At 46.7% G+C, this 23,923-nt stretch overlaps 1 protein-coding gene across 2 annotated transcripts in view; it reads left to right on the top strand.

Annotated features, from left to right (window-relative positions):
* Positions 1-23,665, top strand: part of ODAD2 (outer dynein arm docking complex subunit 2) — a 153,225-nt gene extending 129,560 nt beyond the window's left edge. For both annotated transcript variants that reach the window (XM_058668911.1, XM_058668909.1), the window contains one exon: positions 23,484-23,665. In XM_058668911.1, the coding sequence (XP_058524894.1) occupies positions 23,484-23,597 (114 nt within the window). In that variant the 3' untranslated portion in view covers positions 23,598-23,665. The remainder of the gene's footprint in view (positions 1-23,483) is intronic.
* The last annotated feature ends 258 nt before the right edge of the window (positions 23,666-23,923 follow it).

Here is a 23,923-nt window from a genome sequence, read left to right as displayed (position 1 = left end):
CAATGCATTTTCTTTTCAACTTGATATTTCCCCTGCTACTAGAGAGGTTTAATTTCTTTCCCTCCCCACATTCCCCCAGTTTATGCCCTGGAAGAATAATGTGATAAACATGAGCAGTTACTACAGAGCGTGGCTATGGCCAGGGGTGCTAATGTTTTCAAATGGCTGATGATTTTTAGGGCCACCACAAGCTGGCCACACTGTCAGAAGGATTTGGCAGCTGTAACTGGCAGCAAGAAATCAGACTGTAAGTTTAGAAAGTGTTGCACCATATGTGGGATTGCACCTCAAAGTCACCTCCAAATATGTCACGATCGTGTCGCTGGGGTTCAGAGCAAATGGAACTGCCCGTGTACCAGCAAAACTACAGGAGTGTGTGTCAGCAGGAGCGGGCTTGGAAGGCATGGAGGCTCCAAGGAGTGGTTTCTAACCCTCCCCAGATCGAGTGCCTGACCTTCCCCACAGAGCTTACTGAGTGAGTCCCCCGGCAATGTCAACATGAAAGCCAATGTGTAGCCCTCAGCAGAACTTGACCAAGAGTCCAGCACAGTTCAGGAGCACTGACACCCAGACCTGCAGACAGGTGCCTTGGAGGGTGAGCCACTGCAGGTCCCTCAAAGACTTCTGCCCCCAGCATGTCAACGAGCTGCAGGTTCATGGAAACCAAGAGGTCCCAGGGATAGGATGGCAGAGCCCAGTGTGGAGTCAGGGCACAGGGAGGGCCAGCCCCACACCAGGAAATGCGGCATCAGGCATTCTGGGTCCAGGTCAGAACCGCTGCCTCTTAATGGTGCTTAAGCCAAAGAGGGCAGTGTGCCTGCTGGTTGAGAGATGCGATGTGAAGCCAGCGTTCAAACTCAGACTTTCCCCCAACTCTGTAGCTTGGGGTGAGTTAATGAAATGTGTTCTTGCTGTGGCTTGCTCTGCTAATACACTAGAACATCAGCAATAATACTAATGTTGGATTTGTGCAGAACATTCAATGAATTTTGTTCTCAGGGGGCTTTGAGTGTTGCTGATACATGGTAGGTACTACTTGTTGCAGTAGTAGTGTTCACTAAAAAAAAAAATTTTGTTCATTGGAAAGTCAGAGTTACAAAGAGAAAGAGAGCTTCCTATCCGCAGTGGGTTCCTATGCGCCCTGCAGTGCCCAGATCCTGATTTGACCTAAAATATGAAATTTCATAAAACAAAACATTTGGCTTTAAAAAAAAATCTCTTACAAAAATTTTTTTAAAGACTCAGCAAGTCAAGCAAGCTCTCTACGCCCCAGCAGGAATGTGTTTACCGTGGTCTTCCACGTGGCCTGGCTATGAACCTCGACAGCCACAGAGTGGCAGTGCTTCGGCCCCGGCACAGGTGCTGGTTAGGGCAGTGGACAGAAGAGGACCCTGTGTGGACTGAGTCCATCTAATGGTGTGACCCAGCTGTGGACAGATGGCCACTGCCAGGGGAAGAGCGGGTGGCAAGCAAAGTAAAAGAAATTCCGGGGCTGCAGAAGGAGGAGAGCAGCCCCCCCGCTAGCCCACTCCAGCTGTGAAGATCCCTGGATTTTTGTGTATATCCTGGAACTGGAGAGGGTACTGTGGGGTCTGTGTGGAGAACAAGAAGGAGAAGGCATGTCTCCAGACCCCTATGCGCTGCTTTCCACTCGGACACTAGGTTGTACATCAGCGCGCATGCGCCAGTCCGTCATAAGTGCGTGACATGGAAGAGCTGAAGATATTTAGGGGAAAAAACGGAAAGGATTCCACTGGTAAAAACCTCTTTCTGTTTCGTTTCGTTTCTTTTCTTCCTTTCTTTTCCTTCTTTTCTTCCTTTCTTTCTTTTTTATCACTGGCCTGGTTACTTGCAGTTCTGAAAAGCCAGCTTGGTACCAATCACACAGGGTGGGGTCTGAAATAAGCACGGTTTTTGCCAGAGGAGGAGGGAGGAGTGTGTTCTAAAATCATTTCAGTTCCCCTCCCTGGGTTCAGTAGCCCTGGTGGGCATGGCATTCAGAAGCCCCCATTTCCCAGTGTTGGTCCAAAGCGTTAAGGTTGGGCTGGGGGGGCGGGGGGGGAGTGGTAACGGGTGTTATCATGTCTTTTTTTTTTTTTTTCATTTTTTTGCAGTTGGCAGAAACATTGCTTTGTGACTTTGTGAAACATTCCTGGGATGTTGTTTAGCTTCTGTTTCTGGAAGTCTTAGGCAAGCTCTAGTAGGAGGGAGCGAGCAGCTCCTCCCAGCAGATGGTCTGAGAAGGAAAGCAGAGGAGTAGCAGGTGCCAGAGCCAGCCTTACCCCTCACATTGGATACCTGAAGGTGCAGTGAGGGAGGGGCCGCCAGAGGAGGCATCCAGATGAAGGCCAAGGCAGCCGGGGCCTTCAGGAAAGCCTTCCCTGCAACCAAAGAAGGTTTCACTTAAGGTTATTCCCCCCAGAAAGTCATCATTTACTTTCATCTTTCTGAGCTTAGTTCCAATTGAGTAGGAGCAGGGAAAGCTATTTGTTTGACATCGAAGAAGAAAAATTGTGGCCCTTTTCTGCAGCTGTGCGCCTTATTTTTTCCATATTAATGTGCTCTTGAAAGCTGAAATTGGGAAAGTGGCTGAACTAAAGAATTTTCTTTTCCCCTTTTCATTTCTTTGGCTTCATGGCTTCTGCATAATATCTCTTCTATTTTTATCCCCATAAAGGATGAATTCCATCTCCAATAACGCATTTTAAATATTGCCATGTCTTTGGTTGGGAACTGCTTCTGGTATCAATTTTGAGAGATAAATTTAAGGGCAAATGTGAAATTAAAGGCTTCGACTGATTTTCGTGTTGTGAAATCTGTTGTTCACATTAATATTTGTGTATTTAGATCATTCTCAGCCTGTCCTTACTTCAAGCAACGCAATGTTTCTTTCTTAGCTTGATAATATTTAGTGCAACAGTTTGACATTAGATTTTAGAAAGTTGGCATTTCAAAGAGCCCAGTGATGAACCGAAACTAAGATCTTTCCTTAAAAAAAAGGAATGTCTTAAATATAACTGAAGTAATTATTTCCTAGTAAGCAATTTTTTAAAGTAGTCCTGTGATAAAGTATCAATTGTAAATCCACGCGTGCATGCACTGAGCAGGGCTGTGACATGGAGCAGGGCTGTGACAAGCACTTGCCTTCAGTATTTTCTGAAAACCTGAAGCTCTAGGCAGACAGAGGCCTCAGCCTCCACCCCTTCCTACATTGGCGTCCAGTCCCTGTCACCAGTATGCATGGCCCTGCCCGGCCTCTGCCATCGCTCGGCTCTTCTCCAGGCACCGGCATTGCCAACACTGGCTGGGTCCTGACTTCCACATGTCCAAGCTTCACCTCCTGCTCATTTCCCACCAGCTCTCAACTCTCCCCAGCCTCTGAAGATGCTCTTCCCAGCCCTTCGGTCCACTGCCACTGGATTTGAGCTTCAAGACTTCGGAGATTGTTCTATCAGTAATCTCTAGCATTTCCAAAAGCCCAGGTCCAAAAAACTTTAAAGAAAAAAAGATGTATTCATTTCAACTGGAAAGACAGATTTACAGAGAGGACGAGAAACAGAAAGATCTTCCATCCTCTGGTTCACTCCCCAAATGGCTGCAACAGCCAGACCTAAGCCAATCAAAGCCAGTTCCAGGATCTTCTAGGTCTCCCACATGGGTGTACAATCCCAAGGCTTTGGGCCATCCTCCTCTGCTTTCCCAGGCCACAAGCAGGGAGCTGAATGGAGAGTGGAGTAGCTGAGACACAAACCAGTGCCCATATCGGTTGCCATTGCTTACGGGGGGTGGGGGGATTAGCCAATTGAGCCATCACACTGCCCCAAAGAAACGCTTTGGGAAGCCTCCAACTGACTTCTCCAAAGTATTTCATAATAGTACATATAATAGATCATAAAGATAAGCTACAACATTAACATTTGATACTATATCCTTAAAATGTCACCCTTGCTGATTGTATGCCTCCAGGCTCTTGGATGGCTTTTCTTGTCCTTTGCAGTCCTTAATTCTTGCTGGCTGATCCATTTTTAAAATTCTGTATTTTATTTGTCTGGTTGGTAGAAAGAGATCAACAGAGTTCCTATCCTCTTGCTCACTCCCTAAATGTCTCCAGGAGCCAGGACTGGGCCAGACTGAAGCCAGACATCCAATCTACATCTCCCGCATGAGTGGCAGGGATTGTAACACGTGGCCATTGCTGCTGCCTCCCCAAGTGTGCGTTAGCAAGAAATAGGATCTGGAAGGAAACTGGGACCCGAAGCCAGGCACCTTCACAGCTGGGCCAGATACCTGATAATTATGCATTTATGAAATATAAAGAGAGTTTCTAGTAAATGAATAGTCTTTAAAAGATGAAATCAATGAATGCATTCATCACCTCACCCACTGCTCATTGCATAAAATCTACTTTTGTTAAAGAAAAAAAATTTATTTGTTTTTATTGGAAAGGTAGATATAGAGAGAAGGAGAGACAGAGAGGAAGATCTTCCTTCCACTGATTCACTCCCCAAGTGGCCACAATGGCTACAGCTGCGCTGATCTGAAACCAGGAGCCAGGAGCTTCTTCTGGTTCTGCCACGCAGGTGCAGGGTCCCAAGGCCTTGGACCATCCTCACCTTCCCTCCCAGGCCACAAGCAGGGAGCTGAATGGGAAGGGAGCCACTGGGACTAGAACCGGCGCCCATATGAGATCCCAGCATGTGCAAAGTGAGGACTTTAGATACTAGCCTATCGTACTGGACCCCAAATCTGCTTTTTCAAAAACAGCTTTGAAATACGCCTTATTATGAACTGTAATTGCAGTGCTATCCCAACAATCTCTGTAGGCCAGTACGTGTGTCTGACTGGCCCTGGCCCCTGTGGTCCAAGCATCCCCTTGGCCCAGGCTGGCCCTCGGCCCCTGATGACCAACAGTGTGCTCTCTGCTGTCATTAGTTCATTTCCTTACTCAAACAAGTGAGACCTTGTGATGTTTGTGATTGTGTGCCTGATTTACTTCATTACCCAGAACACGCTCCATGCTGTCCCAGATAACAAGATTTCTATATTTTTAGAGGGTGAATTTAATATTGCATTGTGTATTGCACCAAGTTTTCTTCCTTTTTTGTTAATATAGAGTGGACATGTAGAACATATGTCACAATACAGGTTTAGGAGCCCAGGAATACTTCCCAATACTTCCCTGAGCTCCCTCATGCACCATTCCCCACTAAATCCCTCCTTCCTTGTGTATTTTTTTTCTAGTTTTTGTAATAGCATACTTTTATTTCACTTCACAATCAGAGGTTTCATAAACCCTGGTAAAAATTTCAACACATAACAAGCAGAAAACAATGATAATAATACAAACAAAGATTTTTTTTCACAGTGTTAATTTTCAATTTTAATAATTGTTTTTTGCTGGAGGAATCAAAAGGAATAAAATGTTTTACAAATGGACATCAACGACCCTGGAGTCCTTTACATTTAAAAACTTCTTACACTAAGGATTATAGTTTTTACTTCTGTATTTTTTGGACATTGCTTTCATTCTTTTTTAAAATTATTTTGTTATTTTTTATTAAATTTATTCATTAATTACATTGTGTTGTAATTTCGTAGGAACTGGGATTCTCCCCACCCCTCCCCACACCCTCCCCCCATGGTGGGTGCCTCCACCTTGTTGCATAACCATAGTTCAAGTTCAGTTGAGATTCCCTCTTTGCAAGCATATGTCGAGCATAGAGTCCAACATCTTATAGTCCAGTCAAGTCCAACTACTTATTAAGGAGACCCTCTCTGGTCTGATGGCAGAGCCAGCAGAGTATCATCCCGATCAAATAAAAGCACTAACATACCATCAGCAAAAATTAACATTGTTATGGAATTAATTGACATAATATTGAGCAGCCAACATGTTAAAAATAAATGCGATTTCTTAACCACATTCTGTGACCACCCCATTCACATTTCAATTTTAATTTGTATACAACATATGACATAACATCCATAACATAACATGTTATGCATAACATCATATCATCTTAAATTAAGGCAAACATGTGGTATCTAACCTTTTGGGATTGGCTCATTTCCCTTAGCATTATGGTTTCCAGTTTGGCCCAGTTGGCCACAAAGAACTGCATTTTGTTTTTTTTAATAGCTGAGTAGTATTCCATGGAATAGATGAACCATAGCTTTGTTATCTAGTCCTCTCAAGCTCCCTGGCAATAAGGGAAATCCAAATTAAAACATCAATGAGGTACCACCTAACGCCAGTAAGACTGGCCCACATGAAAAACACCAACAACACTTGTTGGCGAGGTTGCGGGGAAAAGGGAACCCTACTCCACTGCTGGTGGGGCTGCAGGCTGGTACAGCCTCTATGGAAATCAGTATGGAGAACATTCAAACAACTCAAAATCGACATACCGTATGATCCAGCAATAGCACTCCTAGGAATATATCCAGAACACCTGTTTTACGAGAAACCAACATGCACTCCTATGTTCATAGCAGCACAATCAGTAATTGCAAAAACATGGAAGCAACCAAAATGCCCATCAACAGAAGCAAAGATTTTTAAAAACCTACTCTTCCTCAGGTGCATAAGCAAAGGCTACATACAGCAATCAAACCCCTGATTAGAACTCTCACTCCTGTAGATTAGCTTTCTTGAATCCTGTGTATTGATTCTCACAGACAAGGGAAAACATAAGGCATTTGTCTCTTGGGGACTGGCTGACTTCACTAAATATATGGTTTCCTGTTGCATTCATTTAACTGTTAAAGATAAGATTTCATTAATTTTATGGTTGAGTAGTATTCCATAGTTTATGCATACCACGTGTTCTTTATCCAGTGATTGTTGATGGAAAACATGTTCGACTCCCTGTCTTAGCTGTTGTGAACTGTGCCGTTATAACCTTGAGGATACGGATGACTCTGTTGACAGTTCTGCTTGCAGTACAGAAGCGTCTTAGCTTAATGTTGATTTTTTTAATATCACCTGTGCTTCTTGCCTGTGCCTATGTCTTGCAGAGGGTCACAGAGTTTCCTACAGTAATTTGATATAATCAGGTTGTGGAGCGAGATGCTTGCTCCATTTAGAGTTGATTTTTGTGTAAGATGCAAGGTGGGCATTTCTTTGGTACTCCTGCACCTGTAGATCCAATTGGCCCAGCATCATTTGTTGAAGAGCCTGTCCTTTCTCCCTGAATTGATTCTGGCTTGCTTATTAAAAGTTAGCTGGTCATGGATGTGTGATTGAGTTCTGGGATTTCTATTTTCTTCCATTGATCTTCAGGTCTGTGTTCGTGTAGCACATCTTGAAGTGTGGTATTATGTTCCCTCCAGCTTCATTTTTGTTGTTGAAGATTTCTTTAGTTATTTGGGATCTCTGGTGTTTCCATATTCATTTTAAGCTCTTTATTTTTTCTAGATCTGAGAAGAATGTCATAGGTATTCTGATTGGGATTGCGTTGAATCTGTAAACTGCTTTTGGTCATATGGATGTTTCGATAATACTAATTCTACCAACCTGTGAGCATTAAAGGTTTTTCTATGTTTTGGTGTCTTCACCTATTTCTTTTTTATGTTTTGTAATTTTCACTGTAGAGATCCTGCATTTCAATGATTAAATTTATTCCTTGTCATTGGGTCCATTATATTGACCATTAGCACCTTAATCATTACTTAATTATTTTCTTCATCTCTCTTACAATTTTTTGTCTGATATTAAAATGAGTGCCTGCTTGATTTTTTTTCCCCTTTGGTGTGTATCTTTGTCTGTGTGTATCTTTGTTTGTGAGGTGTGTTTCTCATAGGCAATAAGTAGCTGGATCTTACTTTTTTTAAGATTTATTTATTTTTATTGCAAAATCAAACATACAGAGAGGAAGATCTTCCGTCCGATGATTCACTCCCCAAGTGAACACAATGGCCAGTGCTGTGTCAGTCTGAAGCCAGGATCCAGGAACTTCCTCCAGGTCTCCCAAGGCTTTGGGCCGTCCTCGACTGCTTTCCCAGGCCACAAACAGGGAGCTGGATGGGAAGTGGAGCTCCGGGGATTAGAACCGGAGCCCATATGGGATCCCAGGGCGCATTCAAAGCGAGGACTTTAGCCTCTACGCTATTGTGCTGGGGCCAGATCTTAGTTTTTAATCCAGTCAGTCTGTATCTTTTGACTGGAGAGTTTAGGCCGTTTGCATTCAGGGTTATTATTGAAAAGTAGCAACTTAATCCTACCATTTTTCAATATCCTCATTGTTCGCTTTGGATTTCCTTTGTACCTTAACTAGGAGATTTGCTATCTCCCCATTCTTTCACTGTGGTGATTGTCATTCTCTATTTCTGTGTGTTCCACATTCTTAAGCATCATTTGTAAGGCTGAGCAGGTGGTGGCAAATTCTATCGATTTCTGTTTGTTTTGGAAGGTCTTTATTTCACCTTTATGTGTAAACAGCTTTGGTGGATATGGTATGGTATTTTGGGTTAATAATTTCTCTGTTTTACCACCTGGACTATGTCTCTCCGTTCTCTCCAAGCTTGTGGGATTTTTGATGAGAAACCAGGTGTCCCCCATTGCTGCAGGGACCCAAGCATTTGGGTCCTCTTCTACTTTCCCAGGTGCATCCCTGATGCAGGGCTGTCTGAAGTGGGGAGGCCAGTACCCACATGGGATGCCAGCACTGCCAGGGGCATCTTAACCCACTGCACCACTGCTTTTGTTTTCAGGTAGTTCCCTGGTAGTGTGTAGAAATGCTATCGGTTTTTGTATGTTGCTTTTATATCCCACAACTGCGCTGAATTATTTCTCCAGTTTGGAGAGGTGGAATTTTTATGATTTTCCACATAAAAGATCATATCATCAGCAGCTGAGGCAGTTTAACTTATTCTTTGTCAGCCTGGATACTTTTGTCCTCTCTCTTTTCTTGCCCAATTGTTCTTTGTTGAGCGGAAGTGCTGAGTGTTGCTATTTTGTCTTAGTGCCTGATATTTAATTCATTTTTTAAAAAAAGATTCATTTTTTAATTGAAAAGGAAGATTTACAGAGAGAAGGAGAAACAGATAAAGATCTTCTATCCCCTGGTTCGCTCCCCACGTGACCTCAACAGTCAGGGCGGAGCTGATTTGAAGCCAGGAGCTTCTTCCTGGTCTCCCACATGGGTGCAGGGTCCCAAGGCTTTGGGCCATGCTCTACTGCTTCCCCAGGCCACAAGCAGGGAGCTGGTTGGGAAGTGGAACAGCCAGGACGTAAACCAGCACCCATGTGGGATACCTACATGTACAAGGTGAGGATTTAGCCACTGAGCCATCATGCTGGCTCGTTTCTGATCTTAAAAGGGGAAAGTTTCAACATCCCTGAGGATCCTATACTTTCAGTGTTATTGTAGCTGCTTGATCTTTCCTGTTATTTGTTATCTTGTATTGATGCCTGTGCATTTGAAGCAAAGGCTTCAGTCTATATTTTTCTAGGAAAGCCCTTCACAGGTCAGCTCTCCAGAGATTTTAGATGGGCCCTCTGATGGGATCCAAAGGCACGCTTGTTGCTAGAGCCCTTGGGCAAGCCAACCTGGTACCTGGAACAACCGGTGGACCTTAAGCTTGAGTCTGCAGTAACCAGCTTGGCCCTGGGCTGGGCTTGGCAATTTTGTTCACCTGGATATTCCTGATGTCACCAACTTTCCTAATAACCTAATTTAGCTATGAATTGTCTCGCTCTTGTGTACCTGTTAGCCTGGTTAATGTAGCATTTGTCTAGGTTTGGAACTCAACCAACAACGGTAAAAACAACAACAAAAAACGAAACAAGACAAGTCATTTAATTTGTTTTGTTTCTAAAAAAATTATTTATCTGTATATCTAAAAGGCAGAGCAATACAGAAAAGAAAAATAATTATCTTCCATCCACTGGTTTACTACCCAAGTGGTCACAATACCCAAAGCTGAGCCAGGATGATTCCAGAGTTCTATGTTGGTCTTCCACACAGGCATTAAGGGCTCCAGGAATTGAGCCAATTGGATCATCATCAACTGCATTCCCAGGTGCATTGGCAAGGGAGATGAATTGATGGTTGGTACTCAGGTATAGTTACAAAATTAACGAATAAAATCAAATTTTAGGAATGATGGAAGGGAATACACATTGCAACAGCCTCGGCAGCGTCGGAGTTGTTTCTTAGATACAGCAGTCCTTACTCACGCCTAGCACGAATTCTGAACCAGCCTTTATTTCTCCCCGAATACAAAAAAAATGGATTGTCCTTTTTCTTCCCTTCCTTCTAGTCGGATGTGTTCTTTTTCTCTAGGCTGTATCTTTAAAGTCAGCTCCAGATCCTTTTTTAAAAGGAAACACTACGCCTAATTATTAAATGCCAGCAAGAGAGGGGAGTGGCTCCAAGCATAGCACAAGAGGTCATGGGAAAGATCAGATTCTGGAAGTAGAGTCAGTGATTCTGCACATGGCTTAGATAAGGGTTAGGAGAGAAAGGACACGCCAAGGCTTTCACCCAAGCAACCGAAGAGTAGAGTTAGCACCAACTGAGGAGGGAGACCTGGGGACATCCTGTTTGGGATGGGAAGCATCGGGACTTCAGCTTCACCGGCCATTTTTATCTCCAGTTGGAGACGTCAGGTCAGCAGCCTGATGGTCGGATCCGCTCAGGAAGGAGACTTGAGATGTGAAGGAGATGCGTGAAGCTTTCCTTATTTCTCTCATCTTGAGCACTGTGTCATGCAGTCTTGCCCAGGAAGTTTACTCCCAATGTCACTGCACAGACAAACCCAACATAACTGCAGGCATTCCAAAAGTACCTCCGAGAGTCCAGGAAAATGGAATTAAAGACAGGTTTATCGTAGTGTGCGGTATCTTGAAACTCACACCTTTTTTTCCCATATTACACATTTCTGTGAACTTTTTGAAGAAAATTTAAAATTTTATGTTCCAAAATAAAGCTTTACTTTGTTCCAGGTAGACCAACACATCGGCCTTCTAAATCAAATTTTCTCCTCTCAAATATGTTCACATTACATGCAAAGGGCAGAAAATAAATAATAACACAGACCAAGAGGCGGACGGAGAATTATAGAGGAGACAAAAGCAAAAAGATTTTTGCAAATAGAAACCCAAGTGGTATGGTCGCAATTGCCTAGCAGACCTGAGGAACCAAAATATGTATTTATAGGACCCAGTGTTGTGCCACCCAGGAAACCAGCATCCCATATGGGCACCGGTGTTCTGCTTCCAATCTGGGTCCCTGCTAATGCGTCTGAGAAAACGGTGGAAGACAGCCCAAGAGATTGGGCTCCTCCCACCTGTGTAGGAAATTGGATGAAATTCCTGGCTCTTGGCATTAGACTAGCCTAGGCTCGGCCGTTACGGTCATCTGGGGAGTAGGCCAACATGTGGAAGATTCTCTCTGTCTCTCTGTCTCTCTCTCTCTCTCTGTGTGTGTGTGTGTGTGTGTGTGTCTTTTCTCTCTCACTTCTCTCCGTTAGCTCTGCTTTTTCAAAAATGAATAAATTTGTTTTGAAAAATATACATTGACAATAGGAACAGCTTAGAACAGACCCAATTTACAATATGGAAGTTTCAGAATACATAGGAACGAGCAGCACCAAGTGCCTCCAGAACTGCGTAGTAAGGTGGAGGCTACAATAGGAAAGCTGCATCAAAACTCAAACCCCTGCTCCGACGCCCCCGTGGCCCTGCCAGGCCATGCCCACCTAGCAGCTGTTGGGGGAGGTGAGCAGGACCGCTGGCCTGGAATTACTGTTCCTGTGAGTGCCCAATGCTCTACTGAAAGGTAAGACAAGAAATTACATTGTGGAGAAGTCAGAAGGCTGTTCCTGCTTTTAGGAAGATACAATCTAAACAAGAGTTCATGTGCATGAGCAGGTGAGGACTGCCTTTTAGTGAATCTTCTAGAAAACACCTGTGAGAGGCTCCTGAACACCCAGATCACTCTCTAGGAAGGCTCATGGTGAGCAGGCGCCACGCCCTTGAATGTGGGAGCTGCACACAAATGAATACTTAGTAGAAACAAGGTGTGGTGGAGAAAATAACAAATTTTATTACTATAAATATACTCAGGCTGGGAAAAACGATATTGTATGCATCAAAGCAAAGAATTTTTTAAAAATAACAAAATGAATTTAAAAAATAGCAAAACCACAAGCAAACAAGCGAAAGCATGCCGGGGGAACTCCAAATGCTTGAAAATATAGAAAATCTACCAAAAGTAGGACAAAAGGAAACAAATGGAATTTGGAAAGGAAAGTAAGGAAATTGGGAAACCAGAGCCAAAGATGTAACAGGTCAGATCCAAAAAGAGGTAACTGAAAAAATGAGGAGGTGGACATCAAATGGAATGAGATCTACCAGAACTCAAGCACATGGATCCCAGACCAAAGGGGCCCTGGAACGTTCTAGTGATCCTGGGTGAAGGAATACAGCATGATGAATTTTCAAATGGAATGAAAAACCCTATAGCCATCAGAAGGCATGGAGAAGTAGAGATGGAAATGAGATGGAAATAAATAAGGATAACAATGACTTGGGGAGCAAGACGATGATGGAGCAATGCCGTAAAACTGGTAAGAAAAGCCAATCCCGAGCAAATTGCCTAATCAGGAGAACTGTTCATGATGACAGTGCCTTCCTTGCACATTTTTCTAGAAGAAACTAGCAGGTATAATTACCCCAGTGTCATTTTTGATACCTTCAGAAGTAATGTCAGTGAGCCCAGTTCATATTCTATCCCGTACTTGGTTTTGTCTTGGCCACATACTGCTGGAGTGCCTGCCTGGATAACTTTGCAGAGGAAAGCCATAGAGAAACCAAGCAGAAAATGTAAAGAATTCTGTTCCTTGTGCTGTATTTCTTTCTCTCTCTCTTTTTAAGGGATTTGTTTATTTTTATTAGAAAGGCAGATTTACAGAAAGAAGGAGAGACAAAAAGATCTTCACTCCCTAGGTAGCTGCAGTGTCCGGAGCTGAACCAATCTAAAGCCAGGATCCAGGAGCCTCCTGTGGGTTTCCCGTGCAGGTGCAGGGTCCCAAGGCTTTGGGCTACTGCCTTCCGAGGCCACAAGCAGGGAACTGAATGGGAAATGGAGCAGCCGGAATACGAACTGGTGCCCATATGGGATCCTGGTGATTGCAAGGAGAGGATTTAGCCACTGATCATCACACATTGTGCTGTATTTCTTTTTAAATTTTTTTACTTACTCATTTTCATATATCTGTAAAGGAGAGAGAGAGAGAGAGAGAGAGAGAGAGAGAGAGAAGCAGAGATCTTTCATCTGCTGACTCACTGCCCGAATGTCTGCAAGGGCTGGAGCTGGACCAGACTGGAGCTTGGAGCCAGCAACTCAATCCAGGCCCTCCCATGTGTGTAGTGATGACATAACTGCTGGAGCCGTCACCTACTGCCTCCCAGGGTGTACACTGTCAAGAGACTGGAGTCAGGAGTGGAGCTGAAAGCCTTGGCTGCAGGTAACCTTGGCAGCATCCTAACCCCTGTGCTGCGCTCCTCCAGCTGGGGGAACAATGCCATGAACCTTGGGGCTCCTTCATTCTCCGCATGGGATTTTTGGAGGCAATAAGGAGCAAAAGCCAACTTGGACTCAAAAGCTATTCCTTGCCATTCCTTGCACAGTGGTGTCCACGTGCAGCTTCCCCTGGAAACAGCAGCCTGACTTCCAGGTGTTCAGCTCTTATTTTGTCGCTTGTCATTCATTGCTAGCATCAGGATGAGCATGGTATGTATTTCCTGCTGGAGAGGGGATGGCAAACAAGTAGGTATCAGTGGCCACGGCCCAGGCCTTGTTCCGGACTTCCAAAGACTACCTCACCTTTGTGGAGGCATCCTGGAGAATAAGTAACATGCAGTTGGTCCCCAGTGGGGACCTCCCAGCGCCCACTGCCCTCGGCCTGCCCACCGTCACCTGTTTGTCTCCTCTGTTGCCTTCCTTTGAGAGGAGCTGAAGGCTGGGCAGAGAGTTCCCTGGGAGAAGAGGTCAGTGCTGCTTTAAAACACTACGCCCTGTACGTTTCTCCTTGGGGAAGACTTTTCCACATTCTTACGCTTCGATTCAGTTTTCCCACATCGACAGAAGAGTAAAATAGTTGAATTGAAAAAGCACACGCGTTCTGGTGACTCTCGCAGGTTTGTGTATGGGTTACTGTTTTGCACGGGGACACTTCAGTTGCTTTAGCCCAATTCTCCAACAGCCCAAAGACTAGACCTTCATAAATAACACAGGTTAGCTTTCTCATCTGTGTCTACAATTCAAACCACGTACCTGTTCTTCCAACTTCTCCTGCTTCCCATACCAAAGACACTTCCGTTCTATTATATTTGTCTCATCTTTTTAAAGTCTCGATTGCATGCCTTTCTTATCCATGGGGCCTGAAGTCTTCATGAACCAGAGACAAACTCAAAGAACACCCTCGTTTGCGTAAAAACTGACCGATCTTGCTGTTTCAGCTCAGAGAAGTTTTGTTTTCTTTTTTTTTTTAAGATTTATTTATTTTTATTGGAAAGGCAGATATACAGAGAGGAGAAGAGACAGAGAGGAAGATCTTTCACACAATGGTTCACTTCCCAAGCGGCCGCAATGGCCAGAGCTGAGCCAATCTGAAGCCAGGAGAAGAGCCCCCTCCAGGTCTCCCATGTGGGTGCAGGATCCCAAGGCTTTGGGCCGTCCTCGACTGCTTTCCCAGGCCACAAGCAGGGAGCTAGATGGGAAGTGGAGCTGCCAGAATTAGAACCGGCACTCATATGGGATCCCAGCACGTGCAAGGCAAGGACCTTAACCACTATGCTATCGCACCGGGCCCTCAGCTCAGAGAAGTTTTAAGTGGGAATGCCTTGACTTCTGCTTCCCCTGATTATCAGGACACCATAGCCCTCTGCTAACAGTTTCACTACAGCTGGAATCAGCTTAAATCAGTCAGTTGGAACTCTAGCAGAGAAAAGGAGCTGACAGTAAATGTTCATCTTTCTACGCAACAGCAACTTCCCTCTCCACAGCAAAATAACAACCATAATAATCATAATAACTAGCGTCTATGAACACCTAGTATATACAGTTTACAGCAGTATCTCATTTAATCTCCGCATCTCTGCTGGTCAGAAAGCAGTACTAAAAAATCTTCATTTACACATGAAAGCTCTGGGGCTCAGAAGGACCTACTCCAGGTCACTTACAGCTAAGAGGAGGAGTCAGGATTCAAACCCAGATTTTCCAAACCCCGTATGGGAACTTAAGGAGCTACTATGCTGTAGAAACTTTCTCCCCTAGGGAATTTTTTCTCTACACTTTAAAATAAATATACCCAGTGGCAAAATGCAAATCTTAGCCCTTTTACCCGCCCTCATGTCACCTTCTCCTTAGCATACTTACCAGGAAAGAGAATTTTTGTTTCCCTGTTGTATCTGTTAGGAGTAAAATTCAAGGAGCAAGTTGAACCTGTTCCAAATGACAGCCGATGCCTCTGCGCAGGTTACAGGGAGTCTTGCCACTTGCTTCCCTGTGCCACCAGATCTCGGGCACAGCCGCACAATCTGCTGACCATCCAGTACTCGATGTCTGGCAGTTTGGGCTGGTGGCGAGGGCTCTGTTTGTGGTAGCATCCATGTCTGCCCTCAGTACCCAAGGCGCTAAGCTCATGTCGGTTTATCTGGCCTCAAATGCTCGTCAGCAGGAGGCTCCTGAAGAAAACAACCTGGAGGAAACTCTAGAAGAGAAAAACTCAACTCAGATGTGAGCGGCTGTCTACACAGAAGTGGAGGGACAGATCCAGTGAGCAGCAGGAACCTTCGAGTCTCATGACACAGGACTCGTGTCACTTAAGCATCGGATGGTGGAGACCCTCTGCAGCTGCTCTAGTTGAATACGGAAAGACCGATCTACCTAGGATAAAGGCTTATGTGGTTGTGAAGGCCGGAAGGGTTGAGAAGTGATGGAGCCCAGGCACGTGCCAGGAATCGGCTCCAACATTCCAGTCTCCCCTCCTCCGGTGGGAAAGCCACAGTCCCTCTGGATTGGGCCCCACCTTTATGGCTTCCTTTCACCTGTGACACCCAACAAGGGTCCTACCACCCAGCACCATGGTGTGGATTTGATTTGCAGCCCCTTAATTTCACCCAGTGGGAATCACATCCCAACCGAACTTTAGGTGGGGCTGCTGGAACTCTGGCAGATGGTGGCAATGCTCTCCTGCCCCCTGGAGGCAGACGGGCACCATGGACCACGCAGGCAGGAGGGTTCTGTCCCAGACCAGCATACACACTTAATGTACTTAGGGGCCCTGGGTCCTAGCAAGCTGTCATATGAGTCAAATTACCAAGGTTCCAAGACTGGACATGCAGAAAGCAACCACGGCGGAATCTCTGTTGGAATCGCCACAGGAGTTCTGCCAAACTCGGAAAAGTGTTCTGCAACGCAACCCCCATCCAAATGCATTGCGGAAGAGCGCCACGGCACGAGGCCTCCTAAGTAAGTAGACAGTGAAGGGATCCACGGTTCTTACCGGCTGCGGGAACCCAAGATCTTTCTGGACGACTTTCCACACTTGGCCCGCGGGCAGGTATTTGAAGCAGCCATTCGGCTCCAATGAAAAGCCCTGTTTCCAGTCCGTGTCCACCCAAACCACAAGAAAATCTGTTATCCCTCAGACAGGCACATACTTTTCATGCAATATTACGTAAAAATCCCGAACGGTTGAATATCAAAGTCTAAAAATGGACTCGCAGGCCCATGTTGCTTTGCTCTGGCTGCCCTCCAGGAGCTGCGGCAGCACAGGTTGTGGCTGGACACTGAGACCCCAGGCTTGGACTCACAGCATATTGCAGCACCAGGGTTCCCCCCACTGGGGCACCGCCCATCTTGCTTGTCCCCACCTTCTTCACACCCGCCTGGCCACAAGTGCTTCGTGGGAATGACATTTGGAAGTGCTGTGTTCAATGACCTTTTCAAGTGAGGGGGGCCAGTTTTCCTCCAGGACATTTGTGAAACTGCAAGCAGGTGCCTCCTTTTCCTGCTGAGCCCCATGGGAGCTGGGAGCTGACTCCACAGGCCAACGACGTGGCTGTTCCTGGAAGCTGTATGCAGCATTCCTCAGGGCTCCAGGTGGATTGTGGAGCTTGTGGGAAAGACAAGCACATCCTGCAGCCAGATTCCAGACCAGCACACATGGGATTCCCGTGGAAACTGGGGAGGCCTGTGGGGCACACACCCTGCTGCAGCCATAGACGCATCTCATCTGGATGTGTGATGGTTGCGAGGAACCTTCACTGCCAGAAACAGGAAATTCGGGAAAAACAATGGACTTTGAGTCCGCAGCAAAACCGACAGAGGGTGCCTCAACAGAGGGTGCTGCAAGTGCTTTGCCAGCATCCAGCCGATCCTGCCCTGAGTGCTGCCAGCTCTGTTCCTTGGCTGAGAAGCCTTCTGGCCACGGACAGGGAGTACAGCGACTGAATCCACCACGAAGAATAAATCCCAGTGCCTGACACACAGGAACTTGGTAGCTAATGGGATCCTCTCTGGTGATGCAACCCATAAGGGACGCTGTGGGTGATGCTAACCAAGTTGCTCCAGGTAAACCGCAAGGAGCAGCTCCTGGCCCACCACATGGACCACTCTAAACTGCTTGTTGCCCCTTTTCAGCTTTCCTGTGAAACACTCACCCTTGCCCATACGTCAGGAATGTAAGAGAGTGGCCCACTGGGCTCCGTAGGCTTAGTTTTCTGGATGGAAATTTACTAACCACCACAAGACAAGAGGAATGAAGGCCTCCAGCCAACACAAGGAACAAAGAAGAGCAGGCACCCTGGTTCCTTGTGGCTTCCACGTTTTCTTCTAGGAAGTGGGCTGGCCCACACCCCTGCCTGACTGATTCCAGGGAAAGTTGCACAGGTGGCCAGTTCTGTGTGTGCTACTTAGCGGCTGAAGCTGTGGGAGTGAATACCCCCGTGGGGGACTGCAGAACCACCAGTGCAACAGCCAATCAGTGGCTGGGTTTCCACAAGTGTCCGCAGTGTGTCCAGGTTCCCCAGGTGGCTGGACTGTAGAGCCGGTGCTGACAGGATCCAGGCTTCAGCACCCAAGCATCTCTTTTGTCACAGCTTCCAAACTGACATGAAAGAGATGGCAGAGCCAGACTCTGAGACTGGCGAAATCACCACTGTGGGAATGAAACCCACTGAAGGAGTGCTGACTCTTGTACTGGGTACCGGGGCTTTTGATTCAGATGTGTAGCTTGGTCTACAGAGCTCAACCGTGCCCCTGGACTGGCCCAGTCATTGTGTGGGGATGCAGTCAGTGGGCAGAGCAGGAGCTGGGCAGCTCCAGAGCACCTGCAAGGTGTTTAACCCCAAGTTCATTCTCCATGAAGACCCAAGGTCATGGCCATGCACTGAGAGCACTGCGTTAAATTTCTTGTTCTTACATTCAGTGTGCATCTCCCAGTCCAGCCTTGCTCCTAACATGAGCCCCCTGCCCCAGGCCTCTGATGGCCTTCTCCAGAGCAAGGTCGAGGCTCTTCTTCACACCTCCTTTCCTTCTCCTCCTCCTCCCCTCTTGCTGTCCATTTCTGCCTTCTCCAGCACCGGTTCTCCAGCCTATGATTCGCTCTCGCCCCTAATGCACAAGTGCTCAGATGTGGACAAGGCTCAGGGAGTCAGCAGGCAAAACTCCTGAGGGAGGATGCTTACAGGACTCACAGCCAAGATGAGGTTATGAGGACAGGTGCCCGGGCACTTGGCGAAGGTGTGTGCCATCTTGGTCATCTTTTCCATGACCCCGGAGCTCTGGTTAGTTCTGGCCAACAGGTGTGGAGGTCGGGTTCAGGAAGCTCAGGGACCTGCCAGCAAGTAGAAGAGACAAGAATGGAAGCTCAAGAGGCTGACATCCCAACACCCACACCATCAGCACTGATGTCTGTTTGACCTTGACATCTAGATAGAAAGGAGCTGAATGACCAAAGGTAAGGGTCTCAGACAGTGAAGCCTCTGTGTTCACCTCTTCTCAGATTTAAGAAATAACAAGGACTAAAGCTGTCAGAGGGGTGAACAGAGGTTTGGCAAGTGGCCCTGTGAGAAGTGCTATGTGTAATGGGCTGTCCTGTACTCACCCAAGTGATAACTACTAAGCAAGTGGAGACTTCGCTGCTTCCAGACCTCATTTGTTTATGGAAATCAAGCTTCCAATGTGGCATGGGGCCCTGGAATCGCAGACAGAGCAGGTCTGCAGGTAACTGGCATGAATCTACCATGGTAATAACAGCCACAATAGGTATAATAGGTAAGCCACTAGGGTGAAAAAAGGTATCTATTAAAGTGACTGAGGTTGGCAGGAGAGTTCTGATTCTGTGTGTGTGTGTGTGTGTGTGTGTGTGTGTGTGTGTGAAGATTTGTTCTTACTGGAAGGTCAGATGCTGTGTTTTTTAAAGCCAGGTGCTTAACAGGTGTGATCTCCTTCGGAATCACCTACCTAGGATAAAAGGTGGTGGTGGTGAAGGCAGGGGATGGCTGTAAAAGCAAGTTACTAGAAACTTTATGAAACCCTCTAGGAAATATATGATTTGCCAATAAATTGGCCGGTGTGTTTTGTTTCCACGGAAGAGATCATTCCACGGTTAGAAAGCAGCATTGAATGTGAAAAAAGAGGGTGGGAGGGCGTGAGGAGATTCTCCCGAGTGAAGAGTCACTTGTGTCAGGCTCTCGAGTAAGGATCCCTCTCGGGGAGCCAAACGAGCAGGCTTGCAGCCAGCCCTCAGGATGGAGCATGCAGAGTGCCACGATGGCCGCTGGCACATCGGTCCAAGCTCTGGTGCGAGGATGAGGCCTGGAAGGAGCAGCATGAGCACACCTGTACTCCCCCACCTGACACTGCAGTTTTATCCTGATCACGCCGCTGGAAACCAAAGTTCAAATGCTTCAGTGCCATGGCTAAGTGGCACAGCACTCCATGAGGTCTCTAAGGTTTGCCCTCGAGAGCTGTACCCGTTGCCACTTCCCAGTGTCGCCAGTGAGAATCAAACCGCACTGGGCTGGCCTGGGACAGGTTCCAATGCAAAATGCCCAGGGCATTACTGAGGACCTGTCTGTTCTGCACAATCACCAAGTTAAAAATTGAGGTGAACCGTTGCTGGCACAGCATCTGTGTATATTTAAAAAAAATGGTGTTGGGATCAGTACTATGGCTTAGCAGGTAAACATACTACCTATAGTGCTGTCATCCCATAGAGATACCAGCTTGAGTCCTGGCTGCTCCACTTCCATCCAGCTCCCTGCTAATGGCCTGGGAAAGCAGTGAAAGATGGCTCAAGTGGTTGGGACCCTACACCTATATGGGAGACCTGAAATTAACTCCTGGTTTTGGACTGGCCTAGCCTTTTGGACTGTTGTAGCCATTTGAGAAGTGAATTAGTGGATAGAAGATTTCTGTTTCTCTGTCTTTCAAATAAATACATAAGTCTTTTTTTAAAAGAAGAAGAAATGGTTCCAAGTTCATGAAATTACACTTGTTTTTAAAATGCTCTCTGTAGTAAGGTGAGATATTAAAATGATGAAAGGGTTGATTAAAATATTGAGCTGTTGCTCATGAGTTTTAACAGTTACAAGCTAAGAGAAGCATGGAGTGTGAGTTGACATAGAAGATGGAAGCCATGTGTTTGGGTAACCAAAAAACACTGCCTATTCTGTTCCTCTTGCCTGTGATTTTTCCCATTATTTCATCTTCTGGGCAGAAAGACTGTGTGTGTGTGTGTGTGTACGTATAAAATTGCGTAACAGTTGTATATTGACCTACATTCCTACGGTCACACCCTGGAACTGCCAGTACTCAAAACAACTTTATGAAATCGTAAATTCCAAGTGCTCTGAGCTCCCCGTGCCCCGTTTCCCACCATTTTCCTGTGCTTCCATCCCACCGGAACTCCCTTGCTGCCTGGCTGAGCTTCCCTCCTAGACCTTCCAGCTGAGCAGAATCCCCCTCTCTCTTCCCTCCCCTGCCCAGTCCACTGTGGGACACAGGACTGCTCAGACACACTGCAGCTCTGCAGTTCGCCTCCTCCGTCCCACACCAGGACTGCCTGATACCGCAGAAAAACACTCTGTGATGAAAGCTGCACATACCCTCCTGTGTCCTTCAGATCACCCCAGGGCTCTTTTGGACACCCAATACAATGTAAGTGCTATGAAAACAGTTGTGGAGTCACATGGTTTAGGGCCTAAACTCGAGAAGTGAAGTCTGTCCATGTTCAGTAGGGATGCAGGGTTTTCCCTGGCATTTTCCATTTTTCAGTTGACAGAATCGCAGATGTGGAATCCACAGACAGAGTTCTGCGCACTCTGCAGTCTTAGGACAGAGAGTCCGTTTGGTTTCTCTAGGCTTCTGCCCATCATGGGTGAATGTCACAATTGAGGCAATGGTTCCAACTGAGGCAATGGTGTGAATGATGAATGCAGTCAAGGATGGTGGACAGGTGGTGTAGGCTTTGCAGGGAGTGGTGACAGTGGCAAGCCTGTGGAAGGCATGGGGGTAGCTAAGTTGTGGGCCCGTGGGAGGTGTGGGAGCAGCCAAGTGGATGCCCATGGGAGGCATGGGGGCAGCTGAGCTTCAAGATATGAGAGTAAGGCCCGGCATGGTGGCATAGCGGCTAAAGTCCTCCCCTTGAACACGCCAGATCCCATATGGGCGCCAGTTCTAATCCTGGCAGCTCTATTTCCCATCTAGCTCCCTGCTTGTGACCTGGGAAAGCAGTCAAGGACGGCCCAAACCCTTGGGACCCTGCACCCACGTGGGAGGCCCAGAGAAAGTTCCTGGCTCCTGGCTTCAGATCGGCACAGCACCAGCAGTTGCAGTCACTTGGGGAGTGAATCATTGGACAGAAGATCTCCCTCTCTGTCTCTCCTCCTCTCTGTATGTCTGACTTTGCAATAAAAATAAATAAATCTTTTTTAAAAAAAGATATGATGAGTAGTAGAAGGAACAGGGTAAGTGAGTGTTGAGTGAGCAATTGAATATGTGTCTGTTGCTGCCACAGGGTGATGCTGGGAAGAACTCTTGTTTAGACAAAAACCAGTTGAGGATGAGTTGGCTACATAGAAGTCTGAGCAGCACCAACACCCCAGAGGAGGCTCTTGGGTACAGACACAGACGTTGAAGACGGCTCCATGTAAATGATGCTTGAATTCAGGGAGTGAGAGGCATGGGCAAGGCAGAAGGAGCAAAGTAGAAGTGGAGGAGGGCATTGTCTTGAGGAGTTGGCCGCTAATGGAAGCCTGAAACTGAGAATAAATGGATAGGAGAGGATGATTGCAAGCCAGCTACAGTGGCATGCTGTCACAGGTCGGTAAGAGAACTCCAAGGTGTCCCTGCCCAGTGGGCATGTGTGCCACATCAGAGAGCCCATGTTTGGCTCCTGACTCCCACATCCTGCTGCTGGACAAGTAATGGGAGACTCCATAGAGTGCCCTGCTCCTGGACTCATCTCCCTCAGCTTCTCCTTCTCCCTGTCTCTCTCTCTGTCAAATGGCTTTTTAAAAAGTCTCTGTTGCTCCTGGCAACATGGGAACTGTTGACCACAGGGAATAGTTGTTTTGTGTCTTTAAAAATATATATAGGTAAGATGTGTATTTAAAATGGTGATAGAGAAGACCCATTGCAAGGGAGAGGTTAAAATGGAGAGGGGGAGTGTTGGGGAGTAGCATGCCCTCAGGAGCAGGAGCCTGAACAGAGATTACAGGCAGAGCGTCCTTGGCAAGGAAGAGAGAGACCCTCTTGGTGTCTGGAAGGAAGGAGAAGAAGGTGTGCTCAATGCTGGTGGGCTTGTGCTTGGATTGATGTTGATGGTATCTAACGGCTTCTATCAGATTCAGTAAGGAGCCCTCATAGGATGTCTTCTGAGAGTGTAGGCTGCAGGAAGAGGGGATAGATTGGAGAAGAACGAAGACAATTTGAAGTGTTGAGAAGAGTCAGCAGCAACTTGAGTGGAGAGAATCATCTGTAGCTTATGGGTCCTGATGAGAATCCAGCGGAGCTTGACCTCAGCATCGCAGGGCTCAGTGACTGGCGAAGGGGACCGTTATGGATTTCCTGGATGTGTGTCAGAAGGAGAATAATGGAGAGGATGGGTTATGGAGGCAGCAGCACACAGGCCTGTAGACTGGAGGACAGGATGAGAAGACCACTACAGGAGACACTGTTGTCAGGGAGATTGCGGTGAAAATGTGGAATGAGAAAATGACAAAACATCAGAAGCAAGAGAGAGAGCATGGGTATTGGGGGTGGGGGGGTCTCCAGCCTGGCGAGGACCTAAGGAGACCAGGGGCAGTCTCCTGCACAGTCTGGGAAACATCACACACTTGCTTCATTCCACTTTAAGACCTGGATCTAATTTGGTACTCTTTACTTGTGCATATGACTGAGTGGACGTTTTCACAGTGACTGCCATGATTGACGGGTTGGGTTGTTTTCCTCTGTGTTCCACAGCTGCTGCTGGACATGATAGGTTCCCCCGACCAGGACCTTCAGGAGGCTGCAGCTGGTTGCATCTCCAACATCCGCAGGCTGGCTCTGGCCACAGATAAGGTGAGGTACACTTGAAACACAGATGGACCAAGCCAGCGAATTGTACAACACGTGGTACATGATGCCTCCTGGCTCAGGATGCCAAAGGACCCTGTTGGCACAGGGACTTTCTACCCTGTGGAATGCTGCGGGGTGTGCCACATAGTACCAGGTGTGCTGCTGGGACTTTTAAAGCAATGGATTTCCAGGAGCCTGGAACTCCCATGTGTTCAGTGATGCTTGGCCTTGGTGAAGCAGTTAATAAAGGAGGTGGCGTGGTTCATGGTGACTCTTGACTGTCTTTTTCCACTACTCGTCTATGAAAACTATTCTACTGTCCCATTGTGCAGGGCGGGACTGGG

This window comes from Ochotona princeps, chromosome 10, assembly GCF_030435755.1.
Source record: "Ochotona princeps isolate mOchPri1 chromosome 10, mOchPri1.hap1, whole genome shotgun sequence".
NCBI lineage: Eukaryota > Metazoa > Chordata > Mammalia > Lagomorpha > Ochotonidae > Ochotona > Ochotona princeps.
Note: the sequence above shows the minus strand (reverse complement) of the source record. Positions and strands in the feature narration are given on the sequence as shown.